At 53.4% G+C, this 13243-nt stretch overlaps 3 protein-coding genes across 3 annotated transcripts; all 3 read right to left on the reverse strand.

The window, feature by feature from the left end:
• Window positions 1–223: 223 nt before the first annotated feature.
• On the reverse strand, window positions 224–3686 carry SPSK_02178 (elongation factor 3; the record flags this gene model as incomplete). The annotated part of the gene is made up of 2 exons (XM_016729054.1): window positions 224–986; window positions 1048–3686. The coding sequence occupies 2 exons, from the start codon at window positions 3684–3686 to the stop codon at window positions 224–226; spliced, it is 3402 nt and encodes a 1133-aa protein (XP_016588753.1).
• An 850-nt stretch (window positions 3687–4536) lies between these two features.
• On the reverse strand, window positions 4537–7257 carry SPSK_02227 (uncharacterized protein; the record flags this gene model as incomplete). Its single annotated transcript, XM_016729100.1, has 1 exon — window positions 4537–7257. The coding sequence occupies one exon, from the start codon at window positions 7255–7257 to the stop codon at window positions 4537–4539; it is 2721 nt and encodes a 906-aa protein (XP_016588754.1).
• A 2252-nt stretch (window positions 7258–9509) lies between these two features.
• On the reverse strand, window positions 9510–11027 carry SPSK_02459 (uncharacterized protein; the record flags this gene model as incomplete). Its single annotated transcript, XM_016729330.1, has 1 exon — window positions 9510–11027. One exon carries the CDS (start codon window positions 11025–11027, stop codon window positions 9510–9512), a length of 1518 nt encoding a protein of 505 aa, XP_016588755.1.
• Between the last annotated feature and the right edge of the window lie 2216 nt (window positions 11028–13243).

The raw sequence follows: 13243 nt of genomic DNA on the forward strand, positions 1-13243 counted from the left end.
TATGCGCTGTACGGAGCAAGGCCAAAGAAAGGGATAAAAACGTGAAGCCTGCGGGGAAGCTAAAAACAGAAAAACAATAACAAAACAAAGTGTGTACGTGCAATGCAACAAAAGCAATAGAATCCGTCTATGCAACATTAAATAGCGTAAGGGACAAGGGCCAAGAGAGAAAGATCAAGAAACCAAGCAAAAGAGTCGTTAACAGGATGCCACAGTCAGCCAGTTACTCCTCCTCGTCGTCCGTGTCAGGCGGCTTGGGAGTTCCCTTGGGCGAGTTGAGCCAGACAATCTCGCGCTGGCGGCGGCGGTTCTCGCGTTCCTTGAGCTCCTTCTTGGTCATCTTTCTCTTCTTCTTGGCCTTGAACTTGAGCTCGCCCGTTGCGTTGTCCTCGACGCCGCTGTTGACGGCGCTGGATACGACACTGCTCGACAGTGCCGGGGTGGCAACACCAGCAGGTGTCATCATGCCGGGGGTCGTGCGGCCACTACCAGGCCGGCTGCCGTCTTCGAACCGGTCGAGCGAGATGGTGGCGTGGCCACGGTGGGTCATCCGACCGGCCTCGACATGCCACTGCTCCGAGGAAAGAGCGCCGACAAACTCTTCATTGTGAGAAATCATGACCACACCACCCTTGAAGTCGCGGATAGCGACGGCCAAGCCGCCGAGGGAGTCCCGATCCAAGAAGTTAGTCGGCTCGTCAAGAACCAACAGATGGGGGTTGTTCCACATAGCGCCGGCAATGACGACCTTGACCTTTTGGCCACCGGATAGCGAGCCGATCTCATTGTGGTTGGCAATCTCCGGGTCGAGGCCGAGGTCCTCAAAATGCTTGGAGATGACCGCTGGCTGCAGGTCACGGAAACTGAGACCCTCACGAGATGACTCGTGGTCGTCGAACTCCTGGATGAGCTTGTCGAAGCCGAGGTCAAGCAGCGTCTCGCGGGTGACCATCGTATTGTGCTTGGGCAGCATGAACCTCCATTTACTGAAACTTGTTAGTAGATGTTTGGGAGAAACAGGACGAAAATGTGGGGATTGTCACTTACACTTCGTACTGGAATGTCTTCTTGTACTTCTGGCGGCCGACAAGAGTCTCAATCTGGCGCTTGCCCATGCCCTCCCCGAGCTCGACGAACTTTTCCATCTGTTCGCGGTCTTTCTCAGACAACATGCGCGTCTGCTTCATGTGCACCTCACGGTCGTCGCCGTGCTGGTAGCGCCACTGCAGGTACTGGTTGGGCGTCTTCTCCAGGTGCATCTCAACGTGCTCCAGCGCGTGCTGCTTGATGTAGCCAATGCGCAGGTTGGGGTGCTTCTCGACTTTGCCACTGGTGGGAATGACCTCGCCCGTCAGCAGCTTGATGAGCGTCGACTTGCCCGCACCGTTGGGCCCAATGACGGCAACGCGCGACGACAGTGTCAGCTGGCACGAAGCATCGGTCAGCGAAGGCTTGGGGGCGCCAGGGTAGGTAAACGACACGTTGGACATGCGCACGATGGCCCGTGTCTGCGACTTAATGCCTGACAGGATGCCTGGTGGTGGGAACTTGAACTGCACCATGCTAGAGGACAGCGTGTAGTAGCTCTTAGCCTCGGGGTGGATCTTGACAAACGTCGCCAGGTTGCCCTTGTAGTGAGCGAGCTTCTTGCCCGGCTCGTAGTGGTAGACGTCCGTGGTGACTTCGTCGAGGAAGCCCGAGTCGTGAGACACGATCAAACTCGTGATCTCGGTGTTGCTCTTTAGGTACTTCTCCAGCCATGCAATATTCTCAACGTCCAAGTGGTTGGTCGGCTCGTCCAGGAGCAGGACGTCAGCCTTTTGCAGCATAGCACGCGCCAACGCCAGCTTCATCTTCCAACCACCGGACAGAGAGCCGACTTTCTGGGCCTGGCGGCCCTCCGGACCAGCCGTAAACCCGAATTCAGAAAGAACGGACGAGATGCGGTCCCGGCCTTCCTGTGCAATAGTAGGGTCCTTGGCAACAAACTCCAGGATGCTGATCTCGGCATCCTCGCCCTGGTTGTGCTCGACGTAGCAGGTGCGCAAGACATCCTGAGGCGGGAAACCCTCAAGCTTACCGCCAGCAATGCTGCGCATGAGAGTGGACTTGCCGGCACCGTTGCGACCAACAAGGCCGTAGCGGTGGCCCTTGAGCAGGCGCATGTTGGTGTGCGACAGCAGCAGCATACCACCGTAGCCGAGAGAGAAGTCGGCGTTGACAATCTCGACCTCGCCATCGTCCTCCTTTTCGGGAACACCGAACTTGCGCTGGTCCTCCTCGACATAGAAGGTCTCAACAGCCTGTGCGACGGAGGTATGGTTGGCGACCACGCTGGTCAGGTAGGGACTGACGAGGGAGGCGATGCGGTTGACATAGCGGAAGTTGACATCCTCAGAGACCATGGTTGTAAGGTACGGGCGCAGACCGTTGAAGAGCTCCGAGTTGCCAGCCAGCAGGCCGCCATCGTTCTTAATAGCCTTGTCCAAAACCTTGCCGACATCTTCGGCGGACGTCTTCTCAACAACGACAGCGGTGCCGCTCTTATCTGTAGCCATGGCAATGTCCATGACGTTGAGGGCGCGCGTCGCCATCTCGCGAACCTCGGGGAGCGAGGCACGGTCCTTGACAGCCTTCACACCGGGCTGCAGCTTGGGCAGGAATGTGCGGGCCTCGATGGGGTCGTGGACCAGCTTGGTCAGGTTCTCAGTGATGACGACGGTTTGACGCAGGACCTCCTGGGCGGTGTTCGGGTTGTTAAGCGAGCGTTCGAGGAAGGGAGTCAAAAGGGCGAGAACAGGCGATGTGACAATGGCGACAAAGGTGGTGTGGGCCAGGGCGTGGATGGCCTTCTGGAGGGTCGCGGGGGAGGGGTGCTGCATCGTGTCGATGAGGAGGGGGATGCGCGGAGCGACGTCGTCGTTGGACAGCAGGGTAGTGAGCGAGGTCATGGTGACGACAGCCTGCTTCTCGACCTCGGACTTGAGATCGCTCATGGCGGCCTCTGCAATGGGAATGAGCGTGGCAAGCTTGGAGCCCATCAGGTCGCGCAGCACATCCTGCTCAATGGCCTCCTCCTTGGTGGTGCCGAGCGCAATCTTGGTCTTGTCGGCCATGCGCTGGAGCAGCTTCAGGGCGCCAACGGTACCCTGCCACTTACCGGTCTTCTTGCCAAGGTAGGTGACGAGGGCGGGTAGCAACCCGGTAACTAGAGACTCGGCACGCAGATGGGTGAAGAGAGCGTCGAGACCGTACTGGGCAGCATCGCGGACGACGCTGCCCTTGTCTGCAAGGGCGTCGAGAGCGCAAGCGACCATGCCGCCATCCTGCAGCAAGAAGTTGACCTCGCTTGCGGGCTGCTTGGCCGGGAAGCGCTCAAAGAGAGCGCCCAGCAGATTCTGGGCACTCTCGCGGCGGAGGCCGCTCTTCTTGTCGGCAGCAGCCTTGCGGACCTCAGCGAGGATGCCATATGACGTTAGGCCGCGAACACCGACTGCCGGGTTCTCGAGGAGCACATCGCAGAGCTTGTAGGCGGCTTCGATAGAGGCGTTGGAGGTGGTCGCTGTAAAGACGGTATTGAGGATGGCGGTCACTTCAGCCTGCGATGACGCGCCGTCGACGGTAGCGGTTTTGGGGATGAAGGGGAGGGCGTTGTGGTTCATGGGAGGCGAGACGGGGTGAGGCATGATAGATGTGGAGGGGGGGAGTGAAGAGGACTAGGAAGAAAGGAAGAAAAAGGAGAAAGCGAAGGAGGTTGGATGTCGAAGAAGGCGCGACTTGGCTTGGAGGGGAGATGGTCGTCCAGCAAAATTGGAAAGTGGCAGAAAATGAGGCGGAAAGAGCGACCGCAGTCCCAAATCCACGCACGAGGCGATGGAGGGGAAGAGTGAGAAATAGGGAATCGCAAGGGTCGCGGACTTGCGTTGTCGGAGACTTGACGAAGCAGCAGCGGAAAGTGATGTCAAAAAGAACGAAGAAGAAAAGAACAACGAAACGAGAAGCAAGAGGAGCGGGTTGTGAGAGGCGCAACCCACTGTTAGTGAACTCTAAAGGCAGCATATGAAAAAGTCTCGCCCCGCCAAAAAAATCTTAATACAATTTTTTCTTATCTTCCGGATACTGCCACGAGTAGCTTATCGTAACTATGATAGGCGGCCTGAACCTGTGCTATAAGAGTTAAAAGATTATATAAGCGGGGCAATTGCGCCTTGCCAACAGGTCGCTTATTAGTGGTGCAGCGACTCGTTTGTTACTGTGTTTGCTCCTTTACTTGCCACATTGGGCCTCACAAGTAAGTAGTAAGAACAGGAAACTCTGGGTCGGTACGTTGAGTTCTGCCAATAATATTCGTTTCACTCACCATCATACAGAGTTGCACAGTGTACACATGTAACTAGCAATTGCTATTAAGGAAGTTGGTATAACATCTAAGGTACAGAACCAACCACAACTAACCAAACGCCACCAAGTCCAATGCTTTTCAACATGTCTTTCGCTTCAAACGACTTCTTCCATTCTACTTTGCTTCTCCATCTCTTACCAAGAGAATGTCATCAAAGCCGGGTTGAGAACCAGAGGCAGCAGGAAATGTGATACTGCCACGGTAGCCATCGGCAGAATGGCGACAAAGTCGGTGATTCGCCAGTCCACAGGCACAAAGGGAGCGACGGCCAAGATAATCATGCCAATAATGGAGACTGTTGCAAAAAGCATGGAGAACGCGAAGCGCTTCAACACCTTTGGCACCTCGATGAAAAAGTTGGAGAACTCGACCTCCTTGGCGGTGGAGCCCCAAGTCATGTTGACTTCGAACATGTGCGCTAAGATGGCCTGCGAGACGTGCAGCGAGAGACCGCCCAGAAAAATGGCGAGTAGCAGCGTCCACTTGAAGTTTTCGAACAGCGAGAGCAGCAAACGACGCTCGCCGGTGCGGTATCGCATGATGGCCAGCGCAATGTTGCCGAGGCCATTAAACACGAGAATGATGGAGAACCAGACCTGCCACGAGTCGACATAGTACTTGTCGAGATAGCCGTTGAACCAGCCCATCACAAAGTAGTTGGCGGTGGTCATGAGCCAGGCAGCGCCAATGGCGTAGTACGTGCCGACGTACGAGATGATGGTGACCTTGGATGTGAAGCGGATGTTGGAGAACAAGAACTTGCGGAAAAGCGGCGTGAACGGGCCGCGCCATAGCCACGTGCGCACGGGGTGGAAGAGCAGCTCGTTGCAGCCGTAGGCGTACTTTTCCCAGCGCGCCAGCTCGTCATACACCGTCAGGGACACGCCCTCCTTGAACCCATCACCGGACCAGGCCGCCATGCGGATGATGTAGCCGTCGCACTGCAATCTCAAGGACATGTCAAAGTCTTCCGATACGTGGCTCTCGGACCAGAACTTCTCATATCCGTCGTCGTCAATGTACGACACCTGCTGCACAGCGCTCCAGCGCAGGATGGCGTTGTGGCCGACAAAGGGCGCGACGTCGCCGTTGGACACGGTGTATCGGATGGCCGTGTAGATGAGGTTTGTGAAGAAGGTGATGCCATTTTCAAAGTAGTTGTGCACAACCTGCATAACGCTCGAGGAGAACTGCAGAATGCCGACGTCGGGGGACTGCTCCATCTCGCTCACGGCATCCAGCAAGCAGTCGGACGGTACGCGCGTGTCGGAGTCGATGATCAGGATGTAGTCGCCCACGCGAATGTTGCCGTCGGCCCATGCGCGGCCGTCCTCCTCAAGAACCTCGCGCAGGGCATGTTCATACGCCCGGGCTTCGTGCTGCTGCGTCCAAGCCGGTCCCCGCTTGTACACACGAAGCTTCTCCTCGACACGGTTCGAGATCATCAGTGCAAAGTTCATGTTGGACGCCTTCTTGAACTTGCCACGCCGTCTGAAGCCGTTCTCACCATCCTTGGGCCGCGCCACCCAGCCAATGCTGTGATCGGCATAGAAATCGATGCGTGCCTGACGGGCCTCGTCGTCAAGCAGCTGCAGTCCGTCGTCGTTGATGAACATGTTGGCGGAGCCGCCCTGCAGCTCATATGTCGATATCGCCTGCTTGATGGACTTGACGGTAGGCTCGATGACGGCAGCAAGGCCCTCTTTGTAGACGGGGCATTGCACGGTAACGTGTGGCAGGATGGACGTCTGCAGCCGTGGCGAGCAGTGGGCTGAGTAGAATTTTGAGTTGATGGTCAACTGGCGGACGGGGCCAAAGATTTGAGCCAGGCAGCCAATAATCACCTGGGCAAAGAAGAGGGTGAAGAAGATTTGGATGGGGAACAGAGCCACCAGTGCCAAGCGCGTGTAGCTGTGGTCGACCGACACTTCGATGGCCAGCTGGCGCCAGGCCGCGCCCAGAGACACAGTCACCAAGATGAGTGTCAGCGTCACGAGGCAAGAGTTGAGCAGGTGGATCGGGCGCTTCTCAGGGCGGATCTCTCCGTTTTCTTCGTCTAGGTCGTAATCCGTGTAGCCGCCAGAGCAAAAGGCATCGCCGCCGGCAGTCGCACTCCCAATACGTCCGCCGCTCTTTTCGTTGTCTTCGTCATCGCCACCTGACCGCCACACGAGACCCATAAGCTCGGCCTCGATGTCCTGGGCTCGCGTGACGATGTGCATGGCATCGTCGTCCCACACAACCAGAAGGCCCTCGGACGCCACAAAGGCAGCAAACTGGTGCTTGCGGGCACGAGCCAGGTCTTCAATGGCGGGCAGAATCTGGATGCGCAGGCCATTGAGCAGCGGTACGTCCACAGCGTCAGGCGCCCATTGCAAGAAGGTTTGGATGACTCGAGAGTTGACCGTCATGGCACACGGCACGTTGAGGGCGGCACACGCTTGGGCGAGGGGCGACTCCTGTAGCTGAGGCGGGCAGGCCATGTACTGTCCGCGTATCTTGCGCAGCAAGACTCCCTCTACCGCCCCGGTACCATCGGCAACCCAGAGGCGGGAGCACTGCTGCTGGTAGAGGTAGTTGACCATGACCTCGTGCTTGATATCGTCAAGGAAGACGGAGCTGCCGGCAGAGCGAAACGAACTGGTGCCGGAGCGGACAGATCTCATGGACCGCCTGGAAACGACGGACGCGGGGCGGAAGGTGGCATTTTTGCTGCCTGTTCCCGGTGTGGTCACCGCTGTTTCAGGCTGCGGTTTGCCCGGGATGTTGAGGTGGTTAAACGTCTCGGACGGCGTCCTGTCTACCAATGCGGGATGGACCCCGATACTGTCCGTTGATCCGGGTGTGTGTGCCATGACAGGCGGCGCATAGAGTCGATATAAATGCGTGCTCAATGTGGTGGATGGATATTAAGTGCAAGGCCGCGGGAAAGACTCTCTTGAGAACCGCCGCCTCAAAACGCGAGGCGTCGTCCGGCGTGATACCGTCGTGATGCGTGCTTCCCAATGCGAACATCAGAGTGCCAACATCCCACAATGTAGAATCTCATGCACGCCTGTTCATAGTTGGATAGATGCTGATGGTTGCAAAGAAGGACGAGAAGGGACTTTTGTGTAAAACAAAGTACATGATCCGGCCGATCAATACAGACAAGTGCAAGTAAAAATATGGATGGACCGTAAACTTGCGAGTACGGCGTTGGTCGTTGAACATATCAACGGGCCATATTTTTGAGAAACAGATGCTTTTCCCTTCATTTTTATCCTGGACATGTAACGATGAATAACCAAGAAACTCTGGTCGGCAAATTAGCTGCTTTTGGCTTTCCCTGCTAAATGAGGACAGAGCTCACTTCACTTTCTCTCCCTCCGTTCTCTCCTTCTTTATCGTCCTTTCGATTCAGGTGACACCGGAAGAATGAATCGGGAAGCTGGTCAAGTAGGTAAACCGGATGACAGGGGGTAGGGGAGGTCAATATACAGGCCGTGTCTCTTTCCGACTGTGCTTGTTTCTAATCCATGCTCCAATTCGCCATGCTTACCAGTCTGAGGGTACGATTCCGTAGCCGCAAGGCCAAATAGACGAGGGCCAAGGGCCAGGCCTTACTTTTTATTCTTTATGTTTTTCATCATCTTCCTCACCAACCATCAAACTATCCCAACACCAAGCCCGACCTGGCCACCGAGAAACTGGTTGTGCAGGTTGTTAAAAGAGACGATGTTCCTGTACATCGGCAACGGGTCCGAGAGAGGGGCCAGCTGAGTGGATAGAAACGTGTCCGCCCGTTCCGTTTACTGGGAAGAATGGCGGAAAAGAGTGAGGAAGATAAAAGGACGCAAGGGTCTCGACGAATCTGGCCGGTTGTGTAAGTTACAGGGTGAATTTCGACTGCGGCACTGCTACTGCAATGCTACTGCAACTGTAAGGCGTTGGTCAATTGTGGTGGGACTGGACTTCGTGGGCCGTTTTACCCTCTGTACTTCGTAGGCACTAACAAGGAACAAAAGGCCACCAACATCAGCGGGCTAGTGGCGCTTTTGCAGGAGCACCCTGGTCCATGTCTGGCTTCTTTCTTACTTCTCGGACCTGGTCATTCTGGCCCTTGGTGTTCTCTTCTGTCTGATTTCTTTGGGTGGGAAACAAATGTCGGAGCGACTGCTCTCGATGTGTCGTTCCGGCCAGTTCGCAGTAAATCGAATTAGCCGCATCTTATTAGTGGACCAGTACAAGACCTGTAAGTGCTCCGTAGCTCCCCGTGCATTCCCTTCAAAATGCGGCACAATCTCAATTCCAAGCACGCAAATGTCTCGCACTGTGTCCAGGATGTCGACATTGTGAGATACAATAACAGGAGACACATGCTTGCCTTATTCGCTTAGTAGAGAAGAGTCCAATTCAGTTCGAAGAAGGGCAATGACAAAAAAACTCGACAATATGCCTACCAATATGTTTGTGCAACGTCCGTGACCTCGTACTCGAGTCTTTCGCTTCCGTTCAACACGGGCTGTTGCCATAGAGGGAACAGTTGGAAGTAGTTCAGCTGGAGAAAGTTACGAGTCTTTGTGCGACTGTGGAGGTACTGGACGGCCAGTTGAGCACATTTGTAGAGCACGTTCAGTCGTTGTTATCGTCGACGTCGTGGTCTTTGGTTACTTCCATCTCACCCACTACGAGCGGCCTTCCATTATCGTGGCGGCAGCACAGCGTTTGTGCGAGTGTCTTTGTATGGTTGTGTTGGTCAAGGCTGTAAATGGAGCCGAAAATAGCATCCGTCAATGGTGCATTTCATTTGTGCCTGCAGTCGCCCGAGCTGGTTCTACAGACCTGAGCAAGCCACACTCATTTACAACATGTCAATACGTCGTCATTTTCTTCAAGACGAAAATACTTCCATATAATATCAAGCCGAAGATCTGACGCAAGTTGTTCCGAGATTGACCTCCAAGAACGCCATCGTGACCACGATAACCAAAAATAAGCAAAATAAACAGCCCATTATTAAAGTCAATCATCAACAATCAAAGGAAAAAAGGCGAAAAAAGGGGGAAACAAAGAAAGAAGGAAATTCAACTTCGTATCCGCTCATCACTCATCCTCCTCTCATCTCTTACAGCTCTTCACCAGCATCGCACTGCTGCCACATCTGTACCTTGCTTATTTCCATCTGCGGCTGCGTCCAGGTCGGGTACCACTCGTGGCGTGCGTTCCAAAAGTCCAGCTTGGCATTGGGGCTGCCGTCGAACCAGGGCTTGCCGTCCGAGTTGTCCATGAACCAGCCATTGGTGCCGCCCACAGCGACATTCAGAATCAGGTAGAACGGGTGGTCGAACGGCGTGTTGGACCGCCCCGTCTGCGCCCACACAGTATTGACCTTGGTGTAGTTGGCCGTGGCCGAGTCCTGGGGGAAGTCGCCGCGCTGCCACATGGGCTGGTCAAAGTTGATGTACAGAGCCTGCATCAGACGCGAATTGATGTACATGAACATGTACTTTTCGGACCACTCGATGCCGAATGTGTTAAAGCCGTCCGCAAAGGTCGTGTGCAGCGCCGAGCGCTTGCTGTTGGTGCGCCACCACGCATCGTAGGCCGGTGCCGGGCCCCAGTGCAGCGCCGACGACATGACATTGGCGCCGCCAAGCGAGTAGCTGTGGTTGTTGCCGCGGGCCTCCATAATGTCAATCTCACCCGACACCGGCCACGGTCCGTAGGTGTCGTTCATCGGCATCATCCAAATGGCCGGCCACAGCCAGTCGCCCTTGGGCAGGCGTGCCGTGACCTCGACGCGGCCGTACGTAATGGACGCGCTGTTTTTGGATGTGATCCGCCCCGACCGCGCCGGTGGCACAATGCTGCTGTTGCCCGACGTCGTGTTGGTTGCTGCCACACAGTCTGTCCAAACCGTCGATGTGCACGTATGGTTCGCCAGCAGGTCGATGATGCTGCTTTTCTCAATGAGGGTGGCGTCTTGCAGCGTCGGCTTGATCCACAGGTGGCCGTCCTTGACAAAGACGTTCTCGTCGTCGGCCGTCGTCTGCTCAAACTCGCCGTTGCCAAACCCGCCGACCTGCACCTCCTTGCTCCACAGGTCTGGCCGGAACCCTTGCGAGAAGTCGTCGCTCAGCACCAGGCAGTACTTGTGCTTGACCACACTCTTCAAGCCGTCCCAGACGAGCAGGCCGGACAGAATCAAGCCAACAGCGATGCCAGCAAGCGGCAGGATCGTCACCCATTTCTCTTTTGGGTCCTTGTAGCTCTTGGCCAGCCGCGGCTTTTCCACCGAACCCTTGGGAACGCGTCGGCTATGGAAGTAACGGTGCGCCTGAGCCTCCATGCGGTGGTTGAGGATGAGCGCACTCTGGCCGGACAGGGACTGTGGGCGAGATGCCACAGGGGTTCCGGCCGGGTTTGCAAACGGATCGGTGCCGACATCTGCGGTGCCGGCCGTGTTGACACCTGCTCCCGGTCCATTGTCGCCGTCTGAGTAGTGGGACACGGATTCGTCGCGAAACGGATCTTGGTTCTCGCCGCCTGCTGTGAGTCTGCTGCCGTCACGCTGGGGCTGTTCTGCATCCTGATACCGTCCGCCTCCATAGTAACCGTTGTAGTCGACATAGCTATGATCCATTGTGGCCTGGATCCCAAAATGTGGTAGTATGTGGTTGTGTGAGTGTGAATAAATAGGTCGTTTGAGTGATTCGTGCCGCTTGAAAGCCAATATGACGAGATGATATTACTTTAATCGTAAAGGGATAAGGATGAGCATAGAAGACACATAATTTTTTGGCAAAATGCCCCTTCCGGCTTAATTCTCAATTCTGGTAGAAAAACAAGCTCAAAGAAAGAGTGGGTGATTAGGCCACCGAGTTGAAAATGTAACGGAATAATTGAAAATGAGCGACTGCAGCTTGTGTCATTCGAGAAGCAGAGAGATATTTTTAAAAGAGAGAGGGAGGGAGAATAGGGGCTTCCGTGTTAGTGGCGTCTCTCGGTACTAATTGCTGGTCTCATACAGCGCCTTGGTTTTGTTTGTTGGTAGATGAAGCAAACATTACGGAGAACTTGATGGAGAATCAGAATAAAGGGCTATCACTGTATCCGTCATCGGCTCGATAAAACAATCAGAATTCACACTATCTCTCATTCCTCATTCTATATCTTCCGTAGGAAGTGCTGGGACGGGAGTGACGGGCAAGAATATAAAAAGGCACAGCCGTGTAATATTGGATTGCATATGCAAGGCATGTCGTCTTAGCTGCTTGAGGCACAACATTTTTAAAGTATCTTACATGCACTTGTGGGCAATTTACACAGTGCGACCTGGAAAAGAGAACTCGTCTTGTATTTTTGTTGGTTTCCATTTTTTAGTGTTGGTTTCCAGTGCTACCGTTCTTTAACTTCTCCCCTTTCCCACTTCTTGAAGCTATAAAGGAACACCTTAAAAACCACTTTGGATGACCCCTGACGAAAATGCCCACGTGTGAGCCAAGGTGTCTAACGAAAAAGTATCATTGGGTGGGCGGAAATCGGCAATAAGGCACAGGAAAGGCGCAAGCCACCCGCCGATCCCTGTGAACAGGCCAGCTTCCTGAAGTGGAAGGAGCACATGAGCACAAGAGCAAATGTACGGACTGGAAAGGAGGATACTTTAATCATGACACCTTTAATGAAAAGACAAAAAAAAAAAATTGAACCCAAGTTAGTCGACCGTCTTCCAAGAGAAAATGGCAGTTTAAATACGCGAAACCCAGGCAGGAGGCCAAATTAACATAAGCCAAATTAACACCGCCAACCTGAGTAACAAAGACAAAACTACTGCGTTACAACAAGGCTACTTCTAGTCATCATTATGCCGCCCCTTCTTACTGATATTTTATATTTCTAGCCTCTTCATTCTCGTAATACTTTAATTTTGAAAACAGCATGTAATTGTCGTTTGCTTTTATAAAACCCTTTGTGTCAGAATTTGACAGAATTGGAATTCATGTATCACATAAAAATATTATTAAAAATAACGTTATTTTGACGGGAAACAATCAATAAAAACTCCATGTAACCAAAAACTTCTCTGTATATCACACAGAAATGTTACAAAACTGCACATTGCTATACAGAAGTTTCTACCGAAACTAGATGGCATGCATCTTCAGCATAATTATTATTTAACATTTTATTTCGGCAGCACGTAGCATCATAGTCCAAAGCTCCCTGTGAAAACATGTTACCTTTCTACAATAGGCTCAGCATTTCAAAAGCAACAAATCGAAAGCCATATTGAAAGGACATTTGTTATTTATTTTCATAGAAACAAATCCTCAGTTATAATTTTGTTAGCAACGGAAAACAAATCTTAAGAGGAACGTGCTTCCTTGCTCCTGGTAGAGACTGTGTCGTTACGGAGACGGAACATTTTCATCACTGTAATAAAACAACAGTCTAGTACATACATCAACGCAACTGCAAAACGACCTCTCAATAAAATACACGCATACTAATTTATCAGAACAGTATCACAACAAAAAATACACAGTCGCTCGAGGGCAACATGCTGTCTATGAATCTCATCTCACCAACGGCCTCTGTTCCGTCATCTGGTCCATCTGTGTCTTTACCATTTATGCCCACCAACTTGTCAACCATCCTCCGATTACAGCCTCAATGGCGTGTACCATTGCTGCATATTTCTCATATTGTGAAGCGTGTCTGTCGAATGGCTGTTGGCGACATGTTAGCCAACTGCGGCCATGCCTTGTAAGCGCCACAGCGCTTCTAGATGACCATGCAATGCAACAAACCGATGTTGGGGCGTTGGTGGTGGTGTCGGACCGCCCGATCCGCCACCAC

This window comes from Sporothrix schenckii (assembly GCF_000961545.1).
Source record: "Sporothrix schenckii 1099-18 chromosome Unknown Cont43, whole genome shotgun sequence".
NCBI lineage: Eukaryota > Fungi > Ascomycota > Sordariomycetes > Ophiostomatales > Ophiostomataceae > Sporothrix > Sporothrix schenckii.